The sequence below is a fragment of the Schistocerca nitens genome, chromosome 6 (genome assembly GCF_023898315.1).
Source record: "Schistocerca nitens isolate TAMUIC-IGC-003100 chromosome 6, iqSchNite1.1, whole genome shotgun sequence".
In the NCBI taxonomy this organism is placed as follows: Eukaryota; Metazoa; Arthropoda; class Insecta; order Orthoptera; family Acrididae; genus Schistocerca; species Schistocerca nitens.
In genome coordinates this window covers 498867065-498894894 of record NC_064619.1, presented here as the reverse complement: position 1 = coordinate 498894894, position 27830 = coordinate 498867065, and the positions used below count along the sequence as shown (strand labels likewise).

General features: G+C 43.4%; 1 protein-coding gene across 2 annotated transcripts in view; it reads left to right on the top strand.

Annotated features, from left to right (window-relative positions):
* LOC126262536 (high affinity cAMP-specific and IBMX-insensitive 3',5'-cyclic phosphodiesterase 8) overlaps positions 1-27830 on the top strand; it is a 1685047-nt gene that overhangs the window by 1583684 nt on the left and 73533 nt on the right. For both annotated transcript variants that reach the window (XM_049959212.1, XM_049959213.1), the window contains one exon: positions 17694-17972. In XM_049959212.1, coding sequence (XP_049815169.1) covers positions 17694-17972 — 279 coding nt within the window. The remainder of the gene's footprint in view (positions 1-17693; positions 17973-27830) is intronic.

Below are 27830 nucleotides of genomic sequence, written 5' to 3'. Positions count from 1 at the left end.
CTGCGTTGGTTTCTTACACGAGGGTTACTCGGCAGGCCTGAATATGACATAATGTAATGTCGAAACTGGCTGCCTAACAAATAAAACCAAATTAACGACTGTTGGTATTTTATTATTGGAAAAATGTAGTTGTTTACTAGAGCCATTTGCTACATCGGGCTCACTAGTGGTTCAAAATGGCTCTGAGCACTATGGGACTTAACATCTGAGGTCATCAGTCCCCTAGAACTTAGAACTACTTATACCTAACTAACCTAAGGACATCACACACATCCATTCCCGAGGCAGGATTCGAACCTGCAACCGTAGCGGTCGCGCGGTTGCAGACTGTAGCGCCAAGAACCGCTCGGCCACCCCGGCCGGCTCACTAGTGGTATCCCATCCTACTGATCTGCTTAACATGCTCGCGCCAGTACAAACTAACATCCAGAAATTCCTCCTGCCCATAGCTACTGACACCCCAAGACCATTTCCTGGTTCACCACATTACACTGTGTCAGGACTTTTAGCTGTGTATTAACCAGTCCTATATAACGACAGAATTGCCACTTAGAGAAATCTCATTTTGCCTAACAAAATTTAAGCCATTGACCCTCAAGATCTCAGATTAAACCAGACTTATCCATCTGTACATGAGAAACTCACGTCCAGTAATTACATCCTATTCAGAATTCTGTTGCTGAATAATTTATATTTCAGGTATAAACTACCGATTATCTTCCGATATTCACATATTAATGTTCTGTAATTAATTGTGTCGATCGTTACCATAGTAATATATTAAAGTTTTTCCACAGCTTGTAACATAACTTCACAAGCGGCAAATTTCCTTAACCTCTCGGTGCCGTAGGTAACCTGCGATCCAACGGTAAGATGGAGGAGGAGATGATTAGTGTTTAACGTCCCGTCGACATCAATGTCATTAGGGATGGAGGACAAGCTCGGATTAGAAAAGGATGGAGAAGGAAAGCGGCAGAGCCCTTTCAAAGGCTCCCTTTCAAAGGAACCGTCCCGTCATTTACTTAAGCGATTTAGGGAAATAACGTAAAACCTAAGACATGATGGCCGGACGCGAGTTTGAACCGTCGTTCTCCCGAATGCACGTCCACTGAGCTTAACACTGCGCTACCCCGCTCGCTCATTGCAAGATACACCTATCGATCCATAGTTACTTCTTCACTATATACGGGCACGAGGCTTTCTATCTTTTTACCTTAAACTTTCTTTTTCTGTTTCTGTACGATTTTTTTTCTCATTTTGTATATACCGTGCAGCCTAAATTTTCATGGTCACCTGAAATTTACCCTTCTCTTAGTTTTTCTTATCCAGTAGCATAGCCATTAGTACTGATTTTCTCTATTTCTCTGATTGTATCGCTCTCTATCTCATCATTATTATTTCTACTAATCCAAAACGACTGTGTAATCCGCTGCTTATTCTCCGGTTTTTTACCAACCTGCAAATCCGGTCATCACTATCAGTACCAATGTATGATCACATTTTTTTATGTAGGACATTGTGTATTTCTTCGTTTAGTTTAAAACCGGGAACACGGCTTCCTTCGTTTTTCATTCCAGGCGCTGTATCCTTCTACTGGGCAATTTTGTTTTCTCTCCGACTGCAGTACTTTTTCTGTTATGGTAAGCGTCTTGGGAACTGTGGATTTCGTTAGGAGCGCCCCTTCTATGATTATGATTACTCATGCTTGTCTGCTGCCTGCAGTTGAAGCTACAGAGCACCCGCTACTCAAATTCAGGTCATTGTTGTGGGTTTCGCCCTTCTCATAAAAAACTAACATTCTAATGTTTAATTTTCTCAAATGCCCACTTTTGCAACTTTGCACAGACGACGATTCCTAAGCCTTTGATTTCTTCTTGACTTGCTTTCTCTACCCGTTTCTATCTTGCGAAATTTTTTCTTCGCTCACCGTCTTGTAGGTCTTAAAAATTACTGCCTATATTTTCCTAGTTACTTTCCACAATTTCTTTAATTTCTTGTATTAACTGTTTCTCTTTTAACCGTCCCTGTCCTGTAGTTTGCTTGGCAAACATCTCCTTTAGACTTTCCTTAATTTTCTAATTTTTATTTTAAATATGTACTTCAAAACACGAATTACACTCCTTATTTAAACACATGAACCATGGACCTTGCCGTTGGTGGGGAGGCTTGCGTGCCTCAGCGATACAGATGGCCGTACCGTAGGTGCAACCACAACGAAGGGGTTTCTGTTGAGAGGCCAGACAAACACGTGGTTCCTGAAGAGGGGCAGCAGCCTTTTCAGTAGTTGCAGGGGCAACAGTCTGGATGATTGACTGATCTGGCCTTGTAACATTAACCAAAACGGCCTTGCTGTGCTGGAACTGCGAACGGCTGAAAGCAAGGGGAAACTACAGCCGTAATTTTTCCCGAGGACATGCAGCTTTACTGTATGATTAAATGATGATGGCGTCCTCTTGGGTAAAATATTCCGGAGGTAAAATAGTCCCCCATTCGGATCTCCGGGCGGGGACTACTCAAGAGGACGTCGTTATCAGGAGAAAGAAAACTGGCATTCTACGGATCGGAGCGTGGAATGTCAGATCCCTTAATCGGGCAGGTAGGTTAGAAAATTTAAAAAGGGAAATGGATAGGTTAAAGTTAGATATAGTGGGAATTAGTGAAGTTCGGTGGCAGGAGGAACAATACTTTTGGTCAGGTGATTACAGGGTTATAAATACAAAATCAAATAGGGGTAATGCAGGAGTAGGTTTAATAATGAATAAAAAAATAGGAGTGCGGGTTAGCTACTACAAACAGCATAGTGAACGCATTATTGTGGCCAAGATAGACACAAAGCCCATGCCTACTACAGTAGTACAAGTTTATATGCCAACTAGCTCTGCAGATGATGAAGAAATTGATGAAATGTATGACGAGATAAAAGAAATTATTCAGGTAGTGAAGGGAGACGAAAATTTAATAGTCATGGGTGACTGGAATTCGTCAGTAGGAAAAGGGAGAGAAGGAAACATAGTAGGTGAATATGGATTGGGGGGAAGAAATGAAAGAGGAAGCCGCCTTGTAGAATTTTGCACAGAGCATAACTTAATCATAGCTAACACTTGGTTCAAGAATCATAAAAGAAGGTTGTATACCTGGAAGAATCCTGGAGATACTAATAGGTATCAGATAGATTATATAATGGTAAGACAGAGATTTAGGAACCAGGTTTTAAATTGTAAGACATTTCCAGGGGCAGATGTGGATTCTGACCACAATCTATTGGTTATGAACTGCAGATTGAAACTGAAGAAACTGCAAAAAGGTGGGAATTTAAGGAGATGGGACCTGGATAAACTGAAAGAACCAGAGGTTGTAGAGAGTTTCAGGGAGAGCATAAGGGAACAATTGACAGGAATGTGGGAAAGAAATACAGTAGAAGAAGAATGGGTAGCTCTGAGGGATGAAGTAGTGAAGGCAGCAGAGGATCAAGTAGGTAAAAAGACGAGGGCTAATAGAAATCCTTGGGTAACAGAAGAAATATTGAATTTAATTGATGAAAGGAGAAAATATAAAAATGCATTAAATGAAGCAGGCAAAAGGGAATACAAACGTCTCAAAAATGAGATCGACAGAAAGTGCAAAATGGCTAAGCAGGGATGGCTAGAGGACAAATGTAAGGTTGTAGAGGCTTGTCTCACTAGGGGTAAGATAGATACTGCCTACAGGAAAATTAAAGAGACCTTTGGAGAGAAGAGAACCACTTGTATGAATATCAAGAGCTCAGATGGCAACTCAGTTCTAAGCAAAGAAGGGAAGGCAGAAAGGTGGAAGGAGTATATAGAGGGTTTATACAAGGGAGATGTACTTGAGGACAATATTATGGAAATGGAAGAGGATGTAGATGAAGACGAAATGGGAGATAAGATACTGCGTGAAGAGTTTGACAGAGCACTGAAAGACCTGAGTCGAAACAAGGCCCCGGGAGTAGACAACATTCCATTAGAACTACTGATGGCCTTGGGAGAGCCAGTCATGACAAAACTCTACCATCTGGTGAGCAAGATGTATGAGACAGGCGAAATACCCACAGACTTCAAGAAGAATATAATAATTCCAATACCAAAGAAAGCAGGTGTTGACAGATGTGAAAATTACCGAACTATCAGTTTAATAAGTCACAGCTGCAAAATACTAACGCGAATTCTTTACAGACGAATGGAAAAACTGGTAGAAGCGGACCTCGGGGAAGATCAGTTTGGATTCCGTAGAAATGTTGGAACACGTGAGGCAATACTAACCTTACGACTTATCTTAGAAGAAAGATTAAGAAAAGGCAAACCTACGTTTCTAGCATTTGTAGACTTAGAGAAAGCTTTTGACAATGTTAACTGGAATACTCTCTTTCAAATTCTGAAGGTGGCAGGGGTAAAATACAGGGAGCGAAAGGCTATTTACAATTTGTACAGAAACCAGATGGCAGTTATAAGGGTCGAGGGGCATGAAAGGGAAGCAGTGGTTGGGAAAGGAGTGAGACAGGGTTGTAGCCTCTCCCCGATGTTATTCAATCTGTATATTGAGCAAGCAGTAAAGGAAACAAAAGAAAAATTCGGAGTAGGTATTAAAAATCATGGAGAAGGAGTAAAAACTTTGAGGTTCGCCGATGACATTGTAATTCTGTCAGAGACAGCAAAGGACTTGGAAGAGCAGTTGAACGGAATGGACAGTGTCTTGAAAGGAGGATATAAGATGAACATCAACAAAAGCAAAACGAGGATAATGGAATGTAGTCAAATTAAATCGGGTGATGCTGAGGGGATTAGATTAGGAAATGAGACACTTAAAGTAGTAAAGGAGTTTTGCTATTTAGGGAGTAAAATAACTGATGATGGTCGAAGTAGAGAGGATATAAAATGTAGACTGGCAATGGCAAGGAAATCGTTTCTGAAGAAGAGAAATTTGTTAACATCGAGTATAGATTTAAGTGTCAGGAAGTCGTTTCTGAAAGTATTTGTATGGAGTGTAGCCATGTATGGAAGTGAAACATGGACGATAACCAGTTTGGACAAGAAGAGAATAGAAGCTTTCGAAATGTGGTGCTACAGAAGAATGCTGAAGATAAGGTGGGTAGATCACGTAACTAATGAGGAGGTATTGAATAGGATTGGGGAGAAGAGAAGTTTGTGGCACAACTTGACTAGAAGAAGGGATCGGTTGGTAGGACATGTTTTGAGGCATCAAGGGATCACAAATTTAGCATTGGAGGGCAGCGTGGAGGGTAAAAATCGTAGAGGGAGACCAAGAGATCAATACACTAAGCAGATTCAGAATGATGTAGGTTGCAGTAGGTACTGGGAGATGAAGAAGCTTGCACAGGATAGAGTAGCATGGAGAGCTGCATCAAACCAGTCTCAGGACTGAAGACCACAACAACAACAACATTTAAACACACCCACTATCTACTCCAGAAATCTTTTACCAAGGTGATGTTTAATACAGGAAAACCTTTGCTAAAAAAATTTATATAACATATCACTTGTCTAGTATACAAATTAGAAGAATCGTCGATCAACTACTTCCACCAATCTAAAAATTCACTACAGACAACTGGTACTAAAAATTCCGTTTTAACTTAGTAGTGGCTCGATCGTGGGATGACTGCAATGACGATTCGTTGTCTTGTCGCCTCATTGACTTGTACTGGCAGTCGACGATGTAATACTGACGTCTCCCACTTATGGAGACATAACTTCTTCTTTTCTGTACAGTCCTTGTGTTTGAGCCTGTCGATTGTACGGAATCAGCGCAGTAAGACATGTGGATATGAAAGGTTGGCAGAAAGGGACTAACGACGTGCTCGTAATCGTGGAGTCCGCGATTTGTTGGTGTACAGTAGCGCTCAGAAATATTTTGTAGAAAACATTAGCTACAAATACACAAAGATAAGTGTGTAACAGAAAACAACTGAAAAGTGTGTTATTATAATTCATTTAGTACAAAACTACATTTCGTTTAAATGAAGTTATCTTACATCAAAACAGAAATAACGATTCTTCTCGCTCAATAGTGATTTGTATGTAAGAATAAACGAACACTATTTCGGAATCTGAAGAACGAACAGTATTTCGTTGCATACCCATGGGCTATGAACACAGCTGCACATGCACAATGCATTGAATCCACAAGCTTTTGTAATAGTTCGAGTGAGTGTTTTCACTATTCTTCCAGTAAGGCAGCAGCAAACTGATCCTTGTTGGAGTAGCTTCTACGACAAACACCTGGATCTAATACATCACAGAGGTGTTCAGCTGGATTTAGATCCAGCCTCTGGATTGGCTTCTCCAAAAGTTTGATTTTTTTATCTGGAAAAACTTTTCTTAAGTGTCCGTAGGTGTGTGTTTTGAATCATTATCCTGCTGAAATATCCACTTAAGTGGCATATTCTTTCTCCAATGTGGAACCAAATTCTTTTCTAAAACGTCACTGAACAGTAAACGATCAATTTCGTCTTCTACTTGGATTGAACCCTACGTCTAGAAAAATATCCCCACACCACGACGCTGCCACCTCCGTGATTAATGGTTGATACTTGGTAGTTTTTGTGGTCCCTGTGGTTTTTTGGCCAACTTGTATGTTGCACACTATCAAAAGAAAATACATTAAATTTACTTCCGTTACTCCGTAACACTTTACAAGTTAGACCAATCTGTAGCATTCCAAGTCTGATGTTTCTTTGCAAACTCAATGCTGGCATTCCTTCCTTTCTTTAACATATGAGAGTTACTTGATGGTCGTCTACCATTTTAATCACCTCTCACTTGGCGGCGTTTTACAGTAGAGACACGTAGTTTCAGCCCATTTGTTAGGCCGATTTTCTTCGATCAGTAGCCAGCTGCATACAAATCATTCTGTCCAGCCTCCTTGTTGTTTTACGAGGACGACCTAACCCTGGCCATTTTCCATTGACGCCACACACTTATTAGTTGTTGTGACATGCCATAGATTAGATTAGATTAGATTAGAACTTGTTCCATAGATCATGAATACGACACTTCGTAATGATGTGGAACGTGTCAGGTTAGTAAAAGGTGCCTTTACAAGATATTACATACACAAAATATTACATGACACTTAATATTTTAATTTTTTTGTGGGGCTTGGGGAAATTACCCACTTATTATATCCAAAAATTCACCTAATGAGTAGAAGGAGTTGCCATTAAGAAACTCTTTTAATTTCCTTTTAAATGGCTATCTGTCAGACTTTTGATGCTATTAGGTAAGTGACCAAAGACTTTCGTGGCAGCATAATTTACCCCCTTCTGAGCCAAAGTTAGATTTAACCTTGAGTAGTGAAGATCATCCTTTCTCCTAGTGTTGTAGCCATGTACACTGCTATTACTTTTGAATTTATTCGGATTGTTAATAACAAATTTCAATATATTCATTTAAGAAATTTGTTATTACCAATCCGAACGAATTCAAAAGTAATAGCAGTGTACATGGCTACAACACTAGGAGAAAGGATGATCTTCACTACTCGAGGTTAAATCTAACTTTGGCTCAGAAGGGGGTAAATTATGCTGCCACGAAAGTCTTTGGTCACTTACCTAATAGCATCAAAAGTCTGAAAGACAGCCATAAAGCATTTAAAAGGAAATTAAAAGAATAGTCTCTAGCAACGCTATACTGCGGCTTTTCCTTCTTCAGAGCATACAAAACAGCTTGCCTCGCATCTGCCAAGTATTCTTTGTGTTTTGGCATGCTTCTAGTTGTCTCTGCAAATAAACAAACACTGTCTAAATGCCTAAGTAAAAATAGGTAATGAATACCGTATCACCAAAACAAACTGCAAAATATTTTTGAGATGAAGTTGAGCAGTCCTGGTAGTACTATTGGATAAAAACTTAAGCACGCTCAGTTCTGTCGTGGAAAGACGGTGGACACAAACCCAGATACACGCACATAAATTACATAGATTTATTCAGCAGTAAATAGCCAACAAATAATTTGAATGGTTAAAAAAATGAAAATGACAGTGACGCTGGCACGCAAGGAACGGCATAGCCTCCGAACAAACAGCCCCTACCGGCATCGCTGACCGCTGCTTCCACAGAATGTATTAACACATTTCACTTATAGGCAAATCTGAAACACACACATATTAAAAAATTACCAAAGGTAAACTGACAAATAATCATTCAACATAATTAAAGGCAACCTATTTGACTTTACATATCCAGTCTTGGGATGAAAAGCAGGTCAAATTAGATGTGTTTAAGAACCCATAATAAAACTTAATACTTAAGGAGTATGAAAGCAAATTTTTAATAGAAAATACACTTTAGGTACGATTTTAACGCTTGCAACATGTGTAAACTCAATTCCACAGGCAGAGAGCCACTAGTCTTTACCTGCTATCCGTAATCTTTCGTAACTCGCTTCAGGTATCATAACTAAATTCAAAAGAAATAGAGAAATTTTACGGCACTAAAATAAGTGGGCCCACACTGTAGTGTTGGCAGAAGAGCCAACACCGTGTTGCTAGAGGAGGCCGGAATACACGCGTTTAAGCTCACGCAGATTGGCGTGAGGTCTGGAACAAAGTAAAGTAATTATCCTATAAAGAAAAGAACGTAGTTCTTGGAATACTTAACTTTAATCCACATTTGGAGTACATCGCTCTTGACTGTACATGCTTCAAAATACGCCTTGCTAGGTCGTAGCAAATGAGGTAGCTGAAGGCTATGCTAACTATCGTCTCGGCAAATGAGAGCGTAATTTGTCAGTGAACCACTGCTATGAACGTCGGCTGTACAACTGGGGCGAGTGCAAGGACGTCTCTCTAGACCTGCCGTGTGGTGGCGCTCGGTCTGCAATCACTGACAGTGGCGACACGCGGGTCCGACGTATACTACCGGACCGCGGCCGATTTAAAGGCTACCACCTAGCAAGTGTGGCGTCTGGCGGTGACACCACATTCCTCCCCCGCAAATCGGCGTACGGTTATGTTATAAGGCTTCCGCCCGCGTGGGGAGGACCCCATGTTGACGTATGCGACGAGGTGGGGAGCCTAAGAACAGGCGAGGATGTGCCACCCGCACCCGGCCATTCGGTCCGAGGGGAGCTAGGAAACGCCTGAAAACCTAGTCCAGGGTGCACGTCAACATGCGGTGTATGCGCCCCTAGAGAGACAGGAGGGGCCGAAGGGTCGACCTCCATCGCGTCGGGGTACCCGACGGGCGAAGACGACATCTGGGCCGGAGCGGGCAAGAGTTCCAAGTCGGAGGACAGCTGGTCACGGGAAGCGATCGGCGGCGCGTGACCCAGGGAGGCGCTGGGCGGCTGCAGCGAAGCGTCCACTGCGGGCGTCGCCGGCGGGAGAACAGGCGGCGGCGGCGGCGCGTCGCCATGGGGCAAATGGAAGGCAGCGTCGGTAACACCTGGGGATGAGGCGAGCCAGTAGATGGGTCCCCAGAGCGCTGACCGGACGGCACCGTCGCTGAAAGCAGACGGGGAGCGGCAGATCCCGTGCGACGACAGAGGCGCAGCTGATTGAGATGCCGACGCACCTCACCAGAGGCCCCCAAAACCAGATACATAGCGTGGCCGAGGCAGCGAAGAATGCGCCCTGCGAGCCAACGCCGTGAACCTCGATAGTTGCGATAGTATACAACGTCGCCTGGAGCAAAAACAGGTGGCTGCCGCTGCACAGGAACCTGATGCGGCGGATGCAGCAAAGACATCAAGGTTCGACGAGGACGACCGTGGAGCAACTCAGCCGGCGAGCGACCATCTCGGGGCTGAGAGCGATACAAGGACAAGAAGAGCAATAACGCGTCCTCCCGAGAATGCGACTCTTTCAGCTTCAACATCTGTGACTTGAAAGTCCGGACCAATCGTTCAGCGGCACCGTTTGACTGAGGCGAAAACGGCGCGGATGTCAGATGTTGAATACCATTGGCCTTACAGAATGACTGAAATTCTGCGGACATGAATTGTGGGCCATTGTCGGAAACAATAGTCTGCGGAAGACCTTCAATGCAAAAGATAGCAGACAACGCTTGGATGGTGGCAGACGACGTCGTGGAAGACATCCGTACAACAAAATGGTTCAAATGGCTCTGAGCACTATGGGACTCAACTGCTGAGGTCATTAGTCCCCTAGAACTTAGAACTAGTTAAACCTAACTAACCTAAGGACATCACAAACATCCATGCCCGAGGCAGGATTCGAACCTGCGACCATAGCGGTCTTGCGGTTCCAGACTGCAGCGCCTTTAAGTGCACGGCCACTTCGGCCGGCTCCGTACAACAAAAGGAAAATTACTGAAGGAATCGACCACAACCAACCATCGAGCATTCCAGTATGGACCAGCAAAATCGATGTGCAAGCGTTGCCAAGGAGAAGTGGCTTTCGGCCATGCAAAGAATTTCCGCGGTGGTGTGGATTGTTGTTCGGCACACGCCATACAAGAAGAGCACAAATTCGTAATCGCAGCATCGATTCCGAACCAAGTACAGTGCTGACGAGCAAGTTGTTTCGTTCGCACTATACCCCAATGTCCTTGGTGGAGAAGCCGTAAGACAGAGGACTGTAACGAACGTGGGACCACGACCCTGGACTGATCATTATCAGAACGCAACAGCAAAACACCACGTCGTACAAAAAGTCTCTCCTTGTGAGCAAAAAATCGACGAACCAACGGATCCTCGATCCGTGACTTTGACAACGGCCATTGAGTAGCAACAAAACGCGAAACGGTAGCAAGGACAGGGTCAGCAGCTGTGGCTGTAGCTACACGACGAAAATCAATCGGAAACGATTCGACCACGTCATCGGTTTCCGAATCAATGAACATGCAAGCAAGTTCGGAGGAATCGAATGCTCGATCCTCAGCAACAGGCAAACGGGACAACGCATCGGCGTTTCCGTGCTTAGCAGTGGACCGATACAAGATATCGTAGCGGTACTCCGAGAGGAAAATAGACCAGCGAATGAATTTCTGCGGAGGTACAGGCTTGTTCGGATGAGAAAGCGACGTCAAAGGTTTGTGGTCTGTGATGATGCTTTCCATCAACAAAAGGGGTTTCTGGGGATCGAATGGCGTAAGGCAAGCATTTGAAAGCAACGCCGATTTCAACTGGCGAAAGGCGCGTTCGCATTCCGTCGTCCAGACGAACGGAACACCTTTACGGCGTAAGCGATGAAGCGGAGCTGAAATGGAAGAGGCATGTGGAACATATTTATGATAATAGTTGATTTTTCCCAATACACTCTGTAGCTGCTTCAAATTCTGCGGCGAAGGCAAGTCTTGTATGGCACGGAGGTGCTCTGGACTGGGATGTATGCCTTGGGCATCGATTACATGTCCCAGATAGGGTAAGTCACGAGCAAAAAACACACATTTGTCCTTCCGCAAGCGAAGACCATTTTGTCGCAAGACCTGAAATAATGTTCTGAGATTGGCTAAATGTTCTTCTTCTGTCCTTCCGGAGATCACAATATCGTCCAGATAGTTTGCTGCAGTTGGGATCGACGCACAAACAGTTTGCAGATATTGCTGAAACAATGCAGGGGCGGATGCACACCCGAATGGCAGTCTTTTGAATCGGTACAAACCAAGATGCGTGGTAACCACCAAGACTCGCTGGGATTCGTCGTCCACTGGTATTTGCAAGTACGCATCTGCTAGGTCCAACTTCGAAAAATATTTACCCAGGCACAGTTTGTCAAAAAGATCTTCCAGGCGGGGTAAAGGATAAGTTGCAATCACTAGTTGTGGATTCACCGTTGCCTTGAAGCCCACACAAAGTCTCAATTTTCCGGAAGGTTTTGGCAAAATTACTAAGGGTGATGCCCAGAGAGAAGCCTGTACACGTTCAATTACACCTTGTGATTCCAATTCGTGTAATGTTCTTGCGACCTCATCACGTAATGCATGGGGAACATAGCGCGCTCTGAAAAATTTCGGTTGCACGTTTACTTTCAGTTCCAAATGTGCTTTATAGTTCTTAGGGCAACCAAGGCCCGGTGCAAAAATGTCTGCAAATTCTTCACATAGACGAGAAACACTGGCTGAAGGCACAGTCTGGTTCACTGATAGGACCTGATTTACTATAGACAAGTTAAACAACTGAAATAAATCTAAACCAAACAAGTTCACAGCAGAAGAAGAACGAAGGACGTAAAAAGACACAAGTTTTGTTTGTCCCTTGTATGTTGCAAGAAGGCTGCACTGTCCTAACACAGGGATAGTCTGACCGGAATAGCTAGTTAACTTAACAATTGCAGCACGCAAGGGAGGTGTGCCCAGTTGTTTGTACGTGTCGTTATTGATCAATGAAACTGCAGCTCCGGTATCGAGCTGGAATGGTATCACGTGGCCATTAATGTCCAAATCTACAAAAAGTTTATTGTCCTGCTGACGACAAGAGCGACTGTCGCATGCAACGTGAACTGACACTGGTACAGAATCACCTGCTACTTGACGTGATTTCCGGCGACGTCGACGCATACGTTTTGTGGAACAAACACAGTCACTGTGAGAGAAAGTGGCACTGGGCGGAGTGGATTGAACTACATGAATGTCCATGGGCGAAGGTTCACGAGCCTGAGTATTCTTGGTTCGATTCCGATGCCGGCGCGAAGCAAGGGGCCTGGAATGGTTGTTCGTGTCCGATCTAAGCTTTTTCTGGCAAACACTCTGAACATATCATTTTTTATTACAGAAAAAGCAAATAGCTTGGCGTGACGGGCAATTGTCACACGAATGTCTAGTAGCACACCCCGGACATGATTTTAGCACTGCATGTGCGTGTTTGCGCGGCAAACGTAGCGGAGGGCTTGGCGACAGCTGCGCGGATGGGCGCGAGGGCTGTTTACTGTTCCGTGCAGCGCGCCCGGCGGGCTGGTTAACGTGACACACGGCTGGCGAAGTTGCAAATGATTCCTGAGCAAAGTCAAGTGTGTCCTGCCGATCCAATATGTCCATCACTTGTTGAAGGGAGGGATTGACTAATTTCAAAATCTGTTCCCTTATACGAACATCAGAAACGTTCTGTGCAATTGCATCACGCACCATAGTATCTGAATAAGGGAGTCCACATTCACACTCAAAAGCACAATCCCCAGTAAGGCCTTGCAAAGTTGCAACCCACTCCTGATTAGTCTGACCGGCCGTACGTTTGGTACGAAAGAACGTATACCGTTTGGTAACTACATTGACTGATTCTTTGAAATAGGCATCTAATGCCGACCAAATTTCTTCGTAGGACAAAGTTGCGACGTCGCGTCGGGGAAACAATTTCACTATCACACGGTACGTGTGCACCCCGACGGATGCTAACAAAAAAGGCTGCCGCTCGTTACCTTGAATTCTGTAGGCGGCGAGATGGAATCCAAATTGGCGTGACCACTCCGTCCAGCTATCCAGTGCCGCATCAAAAGGACGAAAAGGTGGTGCAACTGCGTTTTGTAGTTGCGGTAGCGGTGAAGCGGCGGCTGCCGCATCATTTTGCATCGCACGTTGACCCTGGACGAGCTGTCCAAGAGCATCCAGTAAGGCCTGCGTCTGCTGATTCTGCAAGCGATAAAATTCGGACAGTACACCTGGAGATTGTGGCGAAGCCATGACACAATGAAATCAGTCTATCAACAAACACAAAATCCTCGGCGCCAATGTAGTGTTGGCAGAAGAGCCAACACCGTGTTGCTAGAGGAGGCCGGAATACACGCGTTTAAGCTCACGCAGATTGGCGTGAGGTCTGGCACAAGGTAAAGTTCTTGGAATACTTAACTTTAATCCACATTTGGAGTACATCGCTCTTGACTGTACATGCTTCAAAATAAATATCAATTGAATACAGCGCCTTGCTAGGTCGTAGCAAATGAGGTAGCTGAAGGCTATGCTAACTATCGTCTCGGCAAATGAGAGCGTAATTTGTCAGTGAACCACTGCTATGAACGTCGGCTGTACAACTGGGGCGAGTGCAAGGACGTCTCTCTAGACCTGCCGTGTGGTGGCGCTCGGTCTGCAATCACTGACAGTGGCGACACGCGGGTCCGACGTATACTACCGGACCGCGGCCGATTTAAAGGCTACCACCTAGCATGTGTGGTGTCTGGCGGTGACACCACACACACAATAAGAACTTTTAATAGGTATTGTGTCAACAAACACATAATAAAATTTAAAAAGTTTTACTTCCTTCGCCGAAACGACCAATTCTTAAACCAACAATAGCCTTACGTCCAGTTAAATTCAGCAACTCCAAAGCCTAGACACCCACCCGAACGGTCAGGGCACAAATGAGATACATGTCTAAATGCCAGTGAAACAACTGTTTGCATCCAAACGTGAAGCTCTCCTTGCACTGAAATGTTTCTTTGATCTTCGTTAGCTAAAGTATGTCGCGAGCGTCCATAATACGAGACTAACATGTTTCTGGTTGCCGATGTGGAGCATTTCTGTCACGTATTCGGCAACCAATTACTATGGTTATTCACGGTTGGGCACTGCTACGTGCAGTACGTGTATCATGCAGGGACACCACACATCCAACTGCGAGAGCGCTACCGCACGACCACCGCAGGATCTTCCCTCAAACCACAACAGACTCGTCGGTGCAGACACTACTCGTCCGGCATCACACAGAGCACTGCTCGCACACGCAACCTAGAGCGCACTTTGCCGGACCGTGTTCGCTCCTTTGTTCGGCAGAGTCGCTACACTATCGCCCCCTAGCGAGGCGGCAGGATATCGCGGCCTCGAGCGCTGCCCGATATCTTTGACAATGGATCACGAACCGGCGTGAAAGGAATATAACTTATATCGTTGCTGTATGACATCGCTTGTTTACTCGATATGTAACGTAGCCGTGTAACACAGAGTAAGAAGTAACCGACGAGGGCCTGAGTCCTAGTCAATTACAATCGGTTTCGATCCCAACAAATTGCTGATAACAATAATTTTATCTTGAAACTCTTATATTGGTCGATGTTTGCATAAAGACAACAGTATGTGATTATGACTCCACCTTGATACAAAACATTTCTGTTACTTATTTATTCGTTTATTCCCAAACTAGTTTCAGCGACTAATGGTTCAAATGGCTCTGAGCACTATGGGACTTAACTTCTGAGGTCATTAGTCCCCTAGAACTTAGAACTACTTAAACCTAACTAACCTAAGGACATCACACACATCCATGCCCGAGGCAGGATTCGAACCTGCGACCGTAGCGGTCGCGCCGTTCCAGACTGTAGCGCCTAGAACCGCTCGGAAACTCCGGCCGGCTTCAGCGACAATATCGCCATCATCAGTGGGTTCTTTAATTATAAATCATGTAAAAGTAACATACTTATGACCACTGTAAAACACTATTACACATGTACTGTTTGGTTCTAAATACTGCTTTCTGTGAATAGTTTCATAACCGCTTGCTACATCACAGCATGGTTTTTACGACAGTTATCTCTATTTCCAGCATTTTTTTGCAGCGTACATGTCAACTGCAACTGTATGAGTGGCTGTTAGTAAACAGGGCTTACGCGAACGTATGTATGTCAGGATTATACAATTGGGATTACGGTAGTTTTGTGGATACTGTTTTGGTGTGTACTAGGTTGTTACTTAATTTCTCATTTACTCACGCTCGTTGCACGGTTTGCAGCTGCTTTTAGACACAGAGAAACATAGCTTTCGCACTTTGTTCGTAATACGAAACTTCACGGCACCTTTCTGTTCGCGTGTGTCGCGAGAAATGTATCGCATATTGCGAGAGGTTATGAAAATTCTAGCGAGAGTTCTAACGATATCCGCTCCTTACTTATGTCTCTGTGTGCGATGGGGGAGTGAGTTGTGTGTGTGTGTGTGTGTGTGTGTGTGTGTGTGTGTGTGTGTGTGTGTGTGTGTGTGTGCGGTTGGATGTATTTGTTTTAGTTTTCGGTATAAACTGCAGCTGTGTTTCAGGAAGTGTAGATCAGTTTCAAGGTGTGGTTTTCATTCAGCAGCAACAATCGTAAAAACCGTGTTGTGACGTAAAGTAAATAAGGTATTATGAAACTATTCACTGAAAACAGTATTTGGAACGAACAGTACAAATGTAACAATATTTTACAATGTTTATAAATATGTTATTTTTACATGTTTTAGTTATGACGTCGATATTGTTGCTGAAACTAGTTTGGGAATGAATAAATAAGAAAAGTGTTTTGAATCAAGATGGATCCACAATTCCACATTGTTGGGGTTGCTGATGTCAGCGGACGCATTTGAAGATGGATACTACACGAAAGGTCAGATCTCTCAGCGGCAGTTAAAGCTGTAGATATTCAACGGCTCAAGCAACACAGAATCTGGACGTAGCTGACAGGAGGGGTGCACTGTGTGGACCGACAAGTCGCAAAAATGGCTCTGAGCACTATGGGACTTAACATCTGAGGTCATCAGTCCCCTAGAACTTAGAACTACTTAAACTTAACTAATCTAAGGACATCATACACATCCATGCCCGAAGCAGGGTTCGAACCTGCGACCGCAGCGGTCGCGCGGTTCCGGACTGAAGCGCCTAGAACCGCTCGCCCACAACGGCCGGCTCGACAAGTCGCGTTTTGGCATCTTTTCAAATGACTCAAGATGTAGAACGTACCGACGGCCCTATTTGGCATTTAGTTCTCAGTGTGAAGAGGCTATAGTCCAGGTCAGAGATGGTTCTGTGATGTTTCTGGGATGTTTTCTGTACTGTTATTTGGGCTCACTCAATTGGGTTGCTGTGAACACGAACCGGTATGTTAATTTCAACATTCTCAGTGACCACTGTCGCACTTAGGTCTACATCTTCAGGATGAGTATGCTTTGGACATTGCCATCCTCCAAGGTCACCACAGCCGTGTTCACGGAGCTACACGCACACACTCACGGTATGACGAACACTCGGGTATCTCATGACACCTCGACAGGCCTCTATACCTCCTGATCTTGGCCCCATAGAAAAGGTCTGGGACTATTTGGAACAGAAAATGAAATGTACAAATCAATATCTTAGTAATTTGGTACCTCTACATAATCTAATCATCAATGTGTAGCTTCGGCTGGATATTGCATACCCGAGGAAACTTATGGACTCTCTTCCTCGCAGAACTAGAACCACTGTCAAGGCCAGAGGCCGTGTTGTACTTACTGGGCTGATCTCTGCTGAGGGAGCCGGCCGGTGTGGCCTAGAGGTTCTAGGCGCTTCAGTCTGGAACTGCGCGACCGCTACGGTCGCAGGTTCGAATCCTGCCTCGGGCATGGATGTGTGTGCTGTCCTTAGGTTGGTTAGGTTTAAGTAGTTCTAAGTTCTACGGGACTGATGACCACAGGTGTTAAGTCCCATAGCGCTCAGAGCCATTTGAACCATTTTGAATCTGCTGAAGGTCACTAACTTTGGTCCCATGTGCTTTTATGGTGCACCCCAATTTTTCCCATAATTCATCTGGTTTTTGGTAGTTAGTCCCCAGTAGCGCTTCCTCCTCTGAACTTTGCTTCTTATCTTAGTAACTATCTGTCTACTTGTAGTTTTAGTCGGTTCTGGACAATGTTTAAGAGAGTCTATTCTGTAACTTTCATTGAGTCCTGTTCTCCGGGATTGTTATGTAACGGACTTTTCCCCTCTCAGCAGGCCAGACGTCCAGTGACGCGTGGCAGCGTAATGACGAACTGTGTGTTGCAGGCCGCTGGTATACTTGGGCATGAATCTGATGACGCACTTCGAGGTGCCGCAGACGCTGGGCTGCGACGAAGCGACCCTGCACAACTGGCTCACCATCATCGAGATCAACTACCACACGACCAACACGTACCACAACTCGACGCACGCGGCCGACGTTCTGCAGGCGTGCGCCAACTTCCTGGATCGCGAGCGGCTGCGCCAGCTTCTGGAGCCGCTCGACGAAGCCACCTGCCTCATCGCCGCCGCCGCACACGACGTCGACCACCCGGGCAAGTCCAGGTAAACAGCTTCACTCCACCCGCTAACTGGCTCTGGAGTTATATCCCCTGTTACTTTAGTTTCTATTGCATCAGCCAGCGCATGGCCTTCCGAGCGTTGCGTTCCGGAGTCGCAGGTACGTGGGACCTCCGGACGACCAGTTTTGCACCACAGGTTTTCCCACCAGAGCCTCCCACTCTGCTGATTTACGCCAGTCGTTCACCAGAAGAGGATGTGTTGTTGCCGTGTTAGGCAGTGCCCTCGCTTGCAGCCTTCGTTTCCGAATAGTTTCGTAGACCTAAGCTACTTGAGTTCTATACGCTTTGAGTAATGGAACTAACTATAACAATGAAATGGAAGACGTGTTTTCTCAAGGTGTCGGAAGTTCCATGCGGATTTTCGCGAATGATGCTGTAGTATACAGAGAAGTTGCAGCATTAGAAAATTGCAGCCGAATGCAGGAAGATCTGCAGCGCATAGGCACCTGGTGCAGGGAGGGGCAACTGACCCTTAACATAGACAAATGTAATTTATTGCGAATACATAGAAAGAACGATCCTTTATTGTATGATTATATGATAGCGGAACAAACACTGGTAGCACTTACTTCTGTAAAATATCTGGGAGTATACGTACGGCACGATTTGAAGTGGAATGATCATATAAAATTAATTGTTGGTAAGGCGGGTACCAGGTTGAGATTCATTGGTAGATTCCTTAGAAAATGTAGTCCATCAACAAAGGAGGTGGCTTACAAAACACTCGTTCGACCTATACTTGAGTATTGCTCATCAGTGTGGGATCCGTACCAGATCGAGTTGACGGAGGAGATAGAGAAGATCCAAAGAAGAGCGGCGCGTTTCGTCACAGGGTTATTTGGTAACCGCGATAGCGTTACGGACATGTTTAGCAAACTCAAGTGGCAGACTCTGCAAGAGAGGCGCTCTGCATCGCGGTGTAGCTTGCTCGCCAGGTTTCGAGAGGGTGCGTTTCTGGATGAGGTATCGAATATATTGCTTCCCCCTACTTATACCTCCCGAGGAGATCACGAATGTAAAATTAGAGAGATTCGAGCGCGCACGGAGGCTTTCCGGCAGTCGTTCTTCCCGCGAACCATACGCGACTGGAACAGGAAACGGAGGCAATGACAGTGGCACGTAAAGTGCCCTCCGCCACACACCGTTGGGTGGCTTGCGGAGTATAAATGTAGATGCAGATGTAGAAGGTTGCACAGAAAATGATATGAGCATACGACAGGTTGTGCGCGAATTCCAAACTGAGTAAGTGCCGAGGCCGCTTAAAAATTGCAAACGAGGAAATTTATTAAAAGCCATCTTCTGTACACCATGAGCTGCACTATAAATGTTTTATTTGCCGAAACCGGTCTTCGGGTTTATAATCCATCATCAGTTGTATCTGATACGGAGGAACAAAAAAATTGTATGTGCACCGATTTCTACAAAAGGATAACTGTACATACATAGCGGTAATATCAGCCTACTTACATTAGGCTCTTGTATAGCAATGACATGATCTGAAATATGTCTTACAACGCAAGACACAGTTCGTCATACATATCACTTCTGTCAAGTTTTAGATAGTGACAATTCTTGATAATGTGTGATATGACTGTCATATAGAGTAAACATGAAACTTGATACTCAACCAGTCTACATTGCCGGCCCTTTGTTATTTCTAAGATTATATTTATGTACATCTGTGACATGGGTTCACATGATTATGTAAATTACAATTTTGAAAACTGGCATGTGAAGCTAGAATATACGAATAAGATTGCAAAATAATCCAACATAACACATCAAATTAGACAAATTTACATGTCGGACATAGACGCCAAACCAAAATTATTCGGTTAAAACACAGTTGAAAATTTGTATACGCATCTTATTCCATAACTCTGTTCATTAAACATTCTGTCTGGCTGTTTTGTCATATGGGTGTATATATCAATTTTTTCTAGAATATTTAATATATAATGACAAACTGTGTACTATGTTATGGGACATATGTCGGATTCTGTAGTACTACCTGAAAAGTACGTCATTGCTATAGAACTGCATAATGTACCGCTATACAGAGTGTTTCCGTAAGAGCGTGCAAAAATTTAACGGGACATAGAGGATGCTCCACTGAACAAGAGATAGTGAACCTCGGATCGGAGAAGCCAGTTTAAGGAGATAATAGGAATGAAATCACATTAATGTGTACTTTTTTATTTGCATTAGTTACACTTAGCTGCAAATACCATAACTGACACAATGAACATACCATTTGTACTGCATCCTTCAAAATGTGCTGAAACTGACGGCCATCAACCTCAATGCAAGATTCTGACGCACCCTGAGAAATATCGCTGCTGTGTTTCGAATCACATCACAGGCAGCTACAATTCTGGTAACTAATTCCATCTGTGTATCCACTGGACCACAAATGCTGCCGAAGGCTGGCATAGGAAACTAAATTCCTCAATAAATCAAAAACATTCGAATCTATGTATTCTGATGCATAAACTGGAGAAGAAATCAGTAAATGCTGCATCTGAAATTAAAAAGGATTCCATTGGCAGGCCTCTTTAAAAAAGAAGAAAAAGTTACATTTATACTGACAAAATGTTAAAAGGCGTTACAGGAATGTATAATGAGTCTGAGGCTTTAATTCGTTTAAAATAAGTGGCTTTCTTATTTTTTAAAAAAATTGAATGAGAGGTTAAAATTTATAAAATAAGACAAAAAATTCAGTCATTTGCTGTAGAAAGAAAAATGGTAAAAATAAAGTAAAAATAAAATATATTAAAACATGCCTATTTGCTATGTGCGGAGGCTGTTCTTAGCCTGGACAAAATGTCAAGGAATTTTCTTACTACAAAACAGTTAGCAGAGCTTCCCCGACTGTTGTGACTTCCTTTGACGGTCGGAAAACCAACGGCTAATATATTTGTGCTTGGAAACATCACCAACGTCACGAGCCGCAATGTCCACGATCAGTAAGCCCACGACACCACCTAGTAGATCCACCGTCTGGTCTTCTTCCTTGGCTGATGCACCATATAGACTGCCCAAGTGAACAGCCCAGAATGGGAGGAATAACGAAATGGAACTTCAGGGATTGAGAAGGTGTGTGGTATTATTTCAGTGATTACAAAATCTAGTCAAATTCACAAAAAACTTGGCAGTATGAGTTCACTTATCAGTATAACGTTGCGCCTCATCTGGCCTGGCCCATGCACTGGATCGGTTTCGAAGGCTTCATAAGCCCTTTGTATCCTCTCCTGATGCAAGTTAGCTACAACTGTTGTAACTGGTCCTCGATATCCTGAATACTGGTGCTGAAATGGAGGTGACGTTCGAGATAGTCCCTCACATGTTCAACGGGAACAGATCTGGAGATCTTGCTGCCCACGATAGTACAGCAACATGTAGACAGTTCATAGAGATATGTGCCTTGTGTGGGCTAGCATTGTCCTGTTGAAAAATGGCACCAGATACTGTCGCACGAGGATTAACACATGAAGACGCAGGATCTCCCTGACGCACAGTTGTGCCATCAAGGTTCCCTCAGTCACTGCCAACCGTGACCTGAATGCATACCCGATGGCCTTCCACACCATAACGTTGTTCCTCTCCAAAACACTGAAAGAATGGGACCTCTTCCCTTGTCGATATGACGCTAGCCGACAGTGGTCATTCAGGGTAGGGCATCGCTGAATATAGTGCGATGTCATTCATCAGCAGTCCGTGCTTCCTGGATACAGCACCACTCCAAAAGCAGCCGTTTGTGCTGTGGTGTTGGCAGCCTTTGCCGCAATTCCCTAGCCTGGCTGCTGCTACTCTCCGTCCAGTCATATGTTGTAGGGAGTCCATCCTTTGTTCTCAGATGGTAGATGCAAATGTGAAGCAGTTCGGTGTGTTTGGGGCACAATAGAACTGCCCTCCCTTGTGTTGGTCAGACGTGGTCGACTGGAACCTTGGCTACTAGTATATCTGCCCCCACGTACCCACGCAGTTCAGCATGAGACCACTGTTGCATCCGAGAGCCCCACAAATCTCGATATTGCATGACTGGACCAGCAGATCAAATGGAGACCTGCAGTAAGGCCCCTTTCAAACTCTATCAGCTGGTGATAACTGTCTCACACTAGTAGCGGCATCTCGGTATCCTTCGCAGTGACCACTTAACGTCCGCCGCTGTTCACGCCCCTTATTAAACCTACCCACTGAGCGAGATGGCGGAGTGGTCAGCGCACTGGACTCCCATTCCGGAGGACGACGGTTCAAACCCGCTGTCGGGCATCCTGATTTAGGTTTTCCGTAATTTCTCTAAATCACTTCAGGTAAATTCCAGGACGGTTCCTGTGAAAGGGCACGGTCGACTCCCTTCCCCATCCTTCAATAATCTGATGGGACCGACGACCTCACTATTTTTATTCTTTAACATCGTGTTCCTCTCAACAAACTATTCTCTGCCGTGTAGCCTATAAGTTTATGTTCTTCTGTGTTGTTTGAAGTCATGTCTCACTTCTGCATATTGTAGTAGGAATAGATATGGTTTTGTAAAACTTCAATACAGTCCCTCAATTAACACGTCTTCTCGGAACGATGAGTTTTAGGAAAGTGAATCAAGTTACTCTCTTTATTGGTTTATAGCCAAGTGCCATTTTAGATGTAGGATAACACATTTTGGCTTTACTCTAGTCTGTCGGAATACTATGATTACGCACTTCAGCAATCAAATGCAGTTTATGAGCAGTTTTTTGTGAGGATTTCATGAACTTTGTAGTTTTTATCAGATTATAAGCAAAGAAATATTTCCGTCGGCTAACATAAATCCTGGTAAGTCGGGGTCACCAATTGTAACTGTCGTAACGTGACATATTTAGTGGAGCTCAAAGAATGTTGTTTAGCAGTATTTATTGACAACCTCCAATTACATCGCTAATCAAGCAATGTTAATGTTACTTACTTTTTTTCGAACATTTTCTTTTGTCAGCTTCGTAAAACTTAAATGTTCTGCACAGATTTCTATCACTGTGATCTCTAGAAAGGTAATTGATGAATTTGATAATTTACGAGCGTAGTGATCGGTGAAGCTCTTGTGTGTACATCAATAATGATCTCCAGTAGCAGGCCGAGTCTGTCAAGCCCAAACATTTTATCTAGTCATTTGTATGCTTCGCATTAAGCAGTGGTATGCTTTGGTGTTCACTGCGTGTTGGTGTTTGGAGCTACTTCGTAAGTGATGTCCTTCGTACATTCAGTGTCTTTAATTTCTTCATGAAACAGTCATGAAATACTTTTCAAAAACGTCGATTAATGCAGTTACTTTTGTTTTTCGGTAATTTGTTTACCTGGAGTACTTCTGTATTTGTTCGCAAACGCAGTATTTTAACTTGAATCTTAGATTTTTTTCATATGGCAATCGACTGATGCAATTACTTTTGTTTCTCGATAAGTTGATTACCTGCAGTTCTTTTTTATTTCTTGGTAACGCAATATTTTAACCTCAGTCTTAGATTTTTAATAATATTACAATAAACCATAATGTTGTAAGGCGATTTTAGTCCCAAACAAGAAATATTAACGTCAGAAAAAAATCCAAGAACAAATTCGCCATCATAGCAGACTTTATTCTAGTCCTTCTCACTATCAGTTAATCAGCTTGAAAACTGTTAAAATTATTTCACATTCCCCACCGTAAGTGTCGCTTTTATTTGTTACGACTATTTTTCTGTTGTAAATCGGTTTCATTTGGGTATCCATTGTCAGTAACGTTGCACTGGGAGCACATGTTAACATACAGCGTATCGTAATAAGGGTCTGTGACCTATTCTAAATAAACAAGTATTACAAAAGATTTGAAGCTGTACTGTGGTAATCGGCCAGAACAGGGACACTTTATCCATATTTCATTGGAAAGTTGGATCATCTTAATTAGTGCAATACCGTTATCTTCGGGTGCTATGATGAAAATTTATGTGCAATCTGAACAGAGACGGCTGGCGCCCATCAAGGAAAAACAAGAACCAAATTCTATCACGTGATTTATGGTTGCGTCGACTCCGCTTGTTTAATTGAGAATTTGATACCGAGGTTGTTACACTGATCATGATATTCGATATAACCTCGTTACTGCAAAGGCACAGTTACCTGCGGAAATTCCACAAGTTCAGAGAACCCGCCCGCAGTTCCCGTCGTCTGTAGTATTAATTACAAAACTTTGTCAGTCACACAGCCTGAAAAATACCACAAAATATGCAGATTGCGGAAGTGAGTCAAATGTGATAAAATGTGTGGGAACTCAAATATAGGCATGTTTAATACTTCTGAATGTGCCCGTAATACAGTATAACAAAAGCTTTCGCATCCACCGGTAAACTTTTTCTAACAGTTCCAAACACTTCTCTGCTTTAAGGAAGAGTGGTATTTTTCCGCATGTGTTAAGACAAATATGTCTTACTGTTATTTTAAGGAAGATCAAATTGGGGCGCTGAGATTAAAAATGGGAATTGTCATAATTTTTGGGGCATATGAGTTATCGCTGTAGTAGTTGTTTTCGCACGATTCCACATGTGTTGGTTCTAAAATGGACTTGTTAAGTGATTTTTTCCGATCTAAACCAGTGTTGAACTTTCATTTCGTGCAGAAAGAGGACTTGTCACAGAGACAAGTACCCTATATTGCACGAAAGAATTTGAGACCTATTGGCAGCGCTGTACCGGGATGCAGTAAACAGCTGTGAGATTTACAAACGCGATTTACTTGAGTTTAGAAGGGAAATACGACGGCCTTAATTACGGAGAAGAAATGCGAGAGAACAAAAAGAGGGCTAGGGTTTGGAGCATACTAACTGGAAATAAAACATTGTTCCTAAAACGAAAACAGGTGCATATTGTGGGTAACTGGTCATATAATGTTCATTGTTTGTATTCTCTGTACATAATATACTGACGGAAAAAAATCGCAACACAACAAAATAATTAATGTAACTTAATCAAACTTCAGGAATACATTTACGTACGTAACACATGTAAGTGATTAACATTGCAAAATCACAGATTAATGTAAGCGCGAGATAAACCATTGAAAACATGAAAAGCTGGTACGTTAATAACCGATATAACCGCCAGAATATTGAATTCTGAGATTGCAAGTGATGTTCGAAGGGATTGCTGTGTTAAAAAGAAGTCTATGGGGTACCACAGACTGTATGCCGGCCCCTATTTCGATTGTAGAAGAGGTGGAATTCTTCCACGTCGGTCAGGGGACGTGTAAGGCTGAAACTGGAAGCACAAATAAAATAAAACTGGAAGTTTAGACGGCTGAAGATGTTGTGATTTGATATTTCACCTTTCCCACGATACAAGCCATGCACTAAAAAGGATACTGACTTCCACCATAATGCCTATTTTGTACGTACTGTTTAGTTATGGATGTATAAGCAGATACATTTGTATGAACATGTTGAAGTGATTAAAAAGAATATTTTGCCTGAAAATATACTATTTCTTCTCAGTTACACGATATTCATGAATAAAATGACTTGTTTAAATCGAAAAGGGGAAATGTCAGTCATTTACTATTATCATTTTCGATTATTTGCCTTTGTTCTGTTATTGCAGATTTTAATCTCAACACCTCAATTTCCCCTTTTTACGCAGAAACCCATACTCACTAATGCGTTCAAAAAGCCCAATCTTTCAAATCTGGGACACGAAAACAAAATGTGATTTATATTAGCTTCCGATTCAGAATCACACTCGCACGCAGGAGAACTGTAAATGTTGATCGATGTAGATGGACAGGAAAAGATGAGTGGCTGAAGCGGAGTCGAATGATTTTAGATATCGTTGATCGGTCAAAATATGTCCTCGGTAAACCACGGCGTCGCAGGAATTCGAGGTGATAACAATGCCTAATAACCACCTTTCGTTTGTTGGGTTACATTCCACATCTCTTGCCATTGATGTTTTCCATGGCACCTGACCTCACGTAAATAACCTGTATGCGGCAATTTCAGATGAAAAACAGTGCCTATAGAGGCGGCTTGCTTCGCTAAGGTGTCAGCTTCCTCATTATAGCGGATGCCAGTATCGGAATGCACACGCAGTAAATGGCTGATTGGCCCCCTCGGTATACTGTGAACATAATCCAACATCATAGCCAATATACTGGATGTTTCAGAAATACTTTTTCAAGCTTTAATGACGCGTTCCTTACACAAAACATTTTAAAAAATGTAGAGTACACATGGTCTCTAAATTGCATACCTAAAAAGATATGAGAACTTCTTGATCTTCGTTACCGTGAAACACATTTCTACTACAAACTCCTTGCTTTTCGTATTTTGGGAGGAGGTAGTATGTACCAAAACAAGAAAAAAATGCAAATAAATTGCAGCGTAAGAGCTACGAACACTTGTTCAATGTCGATACTTTGAAACACATCTGTTATATTGAGCAGCTCTTAAGGTATGCATTGTAGAGTCCATGTTTACTGGACTTTTCTTTTTGGTCTACACTACCGCCTCCCAAAATGTGGAAACTTGTAGTGGAAGAGATGTATTTCACAGTATCGAAGAAGAACAAGTGCTCATGGCTCTTAATGTATGTATTTTAGATCCGTGTTTACTGGATATTTTTTCTCATTTAAGTGCAAGGAATCTGTCCCCAAAATTTGTGAAAGTATGTTTGAAACGCCCTGTATAACGGGTGGCTGTTTTATTCCGTCTCCGGTATTGAATATTTTTAAGGGTGCTCTGGGAGTGGACACGATTATTATCTTTGAGAAGGGAACTGAAGGTACAAACTTGAGTTCTTCCAAAAGTCCCACTGTCTCCGCTGTAAAAATAGTAGCACTTTTAAGCATTTTGGAGGCTCTCTGGACCTGGAGTGGAGGGCACAGAAAAGCACATCCAACATACTTCCCTGAGTCTGAAATTTTGAATCCATCAGTCTAAATATATGGATAATCAAACCACTGAGCTGCAATGAAACGATGAAAGCTGCAGTTGACATCAACACTGTCTGAGGTAGTTGCATGAAAGTAACAGATTGAAATCTGGCAGCTGAGTGTGTCAAGATCATATTCAAATAAAGACGAATGCGAAGAACATCGAATAGAGCTTATGAAAGGCCTCCTAGTGTCAAAGCTGGTATAGTCGGCCGAAAATTTACTTCCTCTGTAGGAGGCAGTCCATAATCAATAAATACAGTCTCGACTTTTATAGTCACAACTGCGCATGAAGGCCATACCTTGAGTGTAAACTTTATCCGACAACATTTGGTGTCTAATGCTCAGGGGCATCTGCCCTGCATCCACTGAAAGGGCATTTGTGGGCGTCGAACGCATGGCTCAACGACAAGTACGGATGGCTCTGTATTGAATAGTATCTAATTTGAAGTGAGAAAACTTACGTGTATTATGATACAGCAGACAGCGATGATCTATTCGAAATCAAATAAACCGAGCGTGGTGGCGCAGTGGTTAGACACTGGACTCGCATTCGGGAGGACGACGGTTCAATCCCTCATCCGGCCATCCCGATTAAGGTTTTCCGTGATTTCCCTAAATCGCTCCAGGCAAATGCCGGGACGGTTCCTTTCAAAGGGCACGGCCGAATTCCTTCCCCGTCCTTCCCAAATCCGATGAGACCGATGACCTCGCTGTCTGGTCTCCTTCCCCAAACAAACCAACCAAACCGAAATCAAATAATCCCTCGCTATATGGCGAGTAAGGTGCTCTGACTTGCAGCCTACCACACACGACTGAGAGAGCGAATTACATTTAAACCTTCTTCACACTTATTCCTACAGTGGACCGAACATGAGGCGCCCAGCTTAAGAGAGAGTCAGATATCATTCCC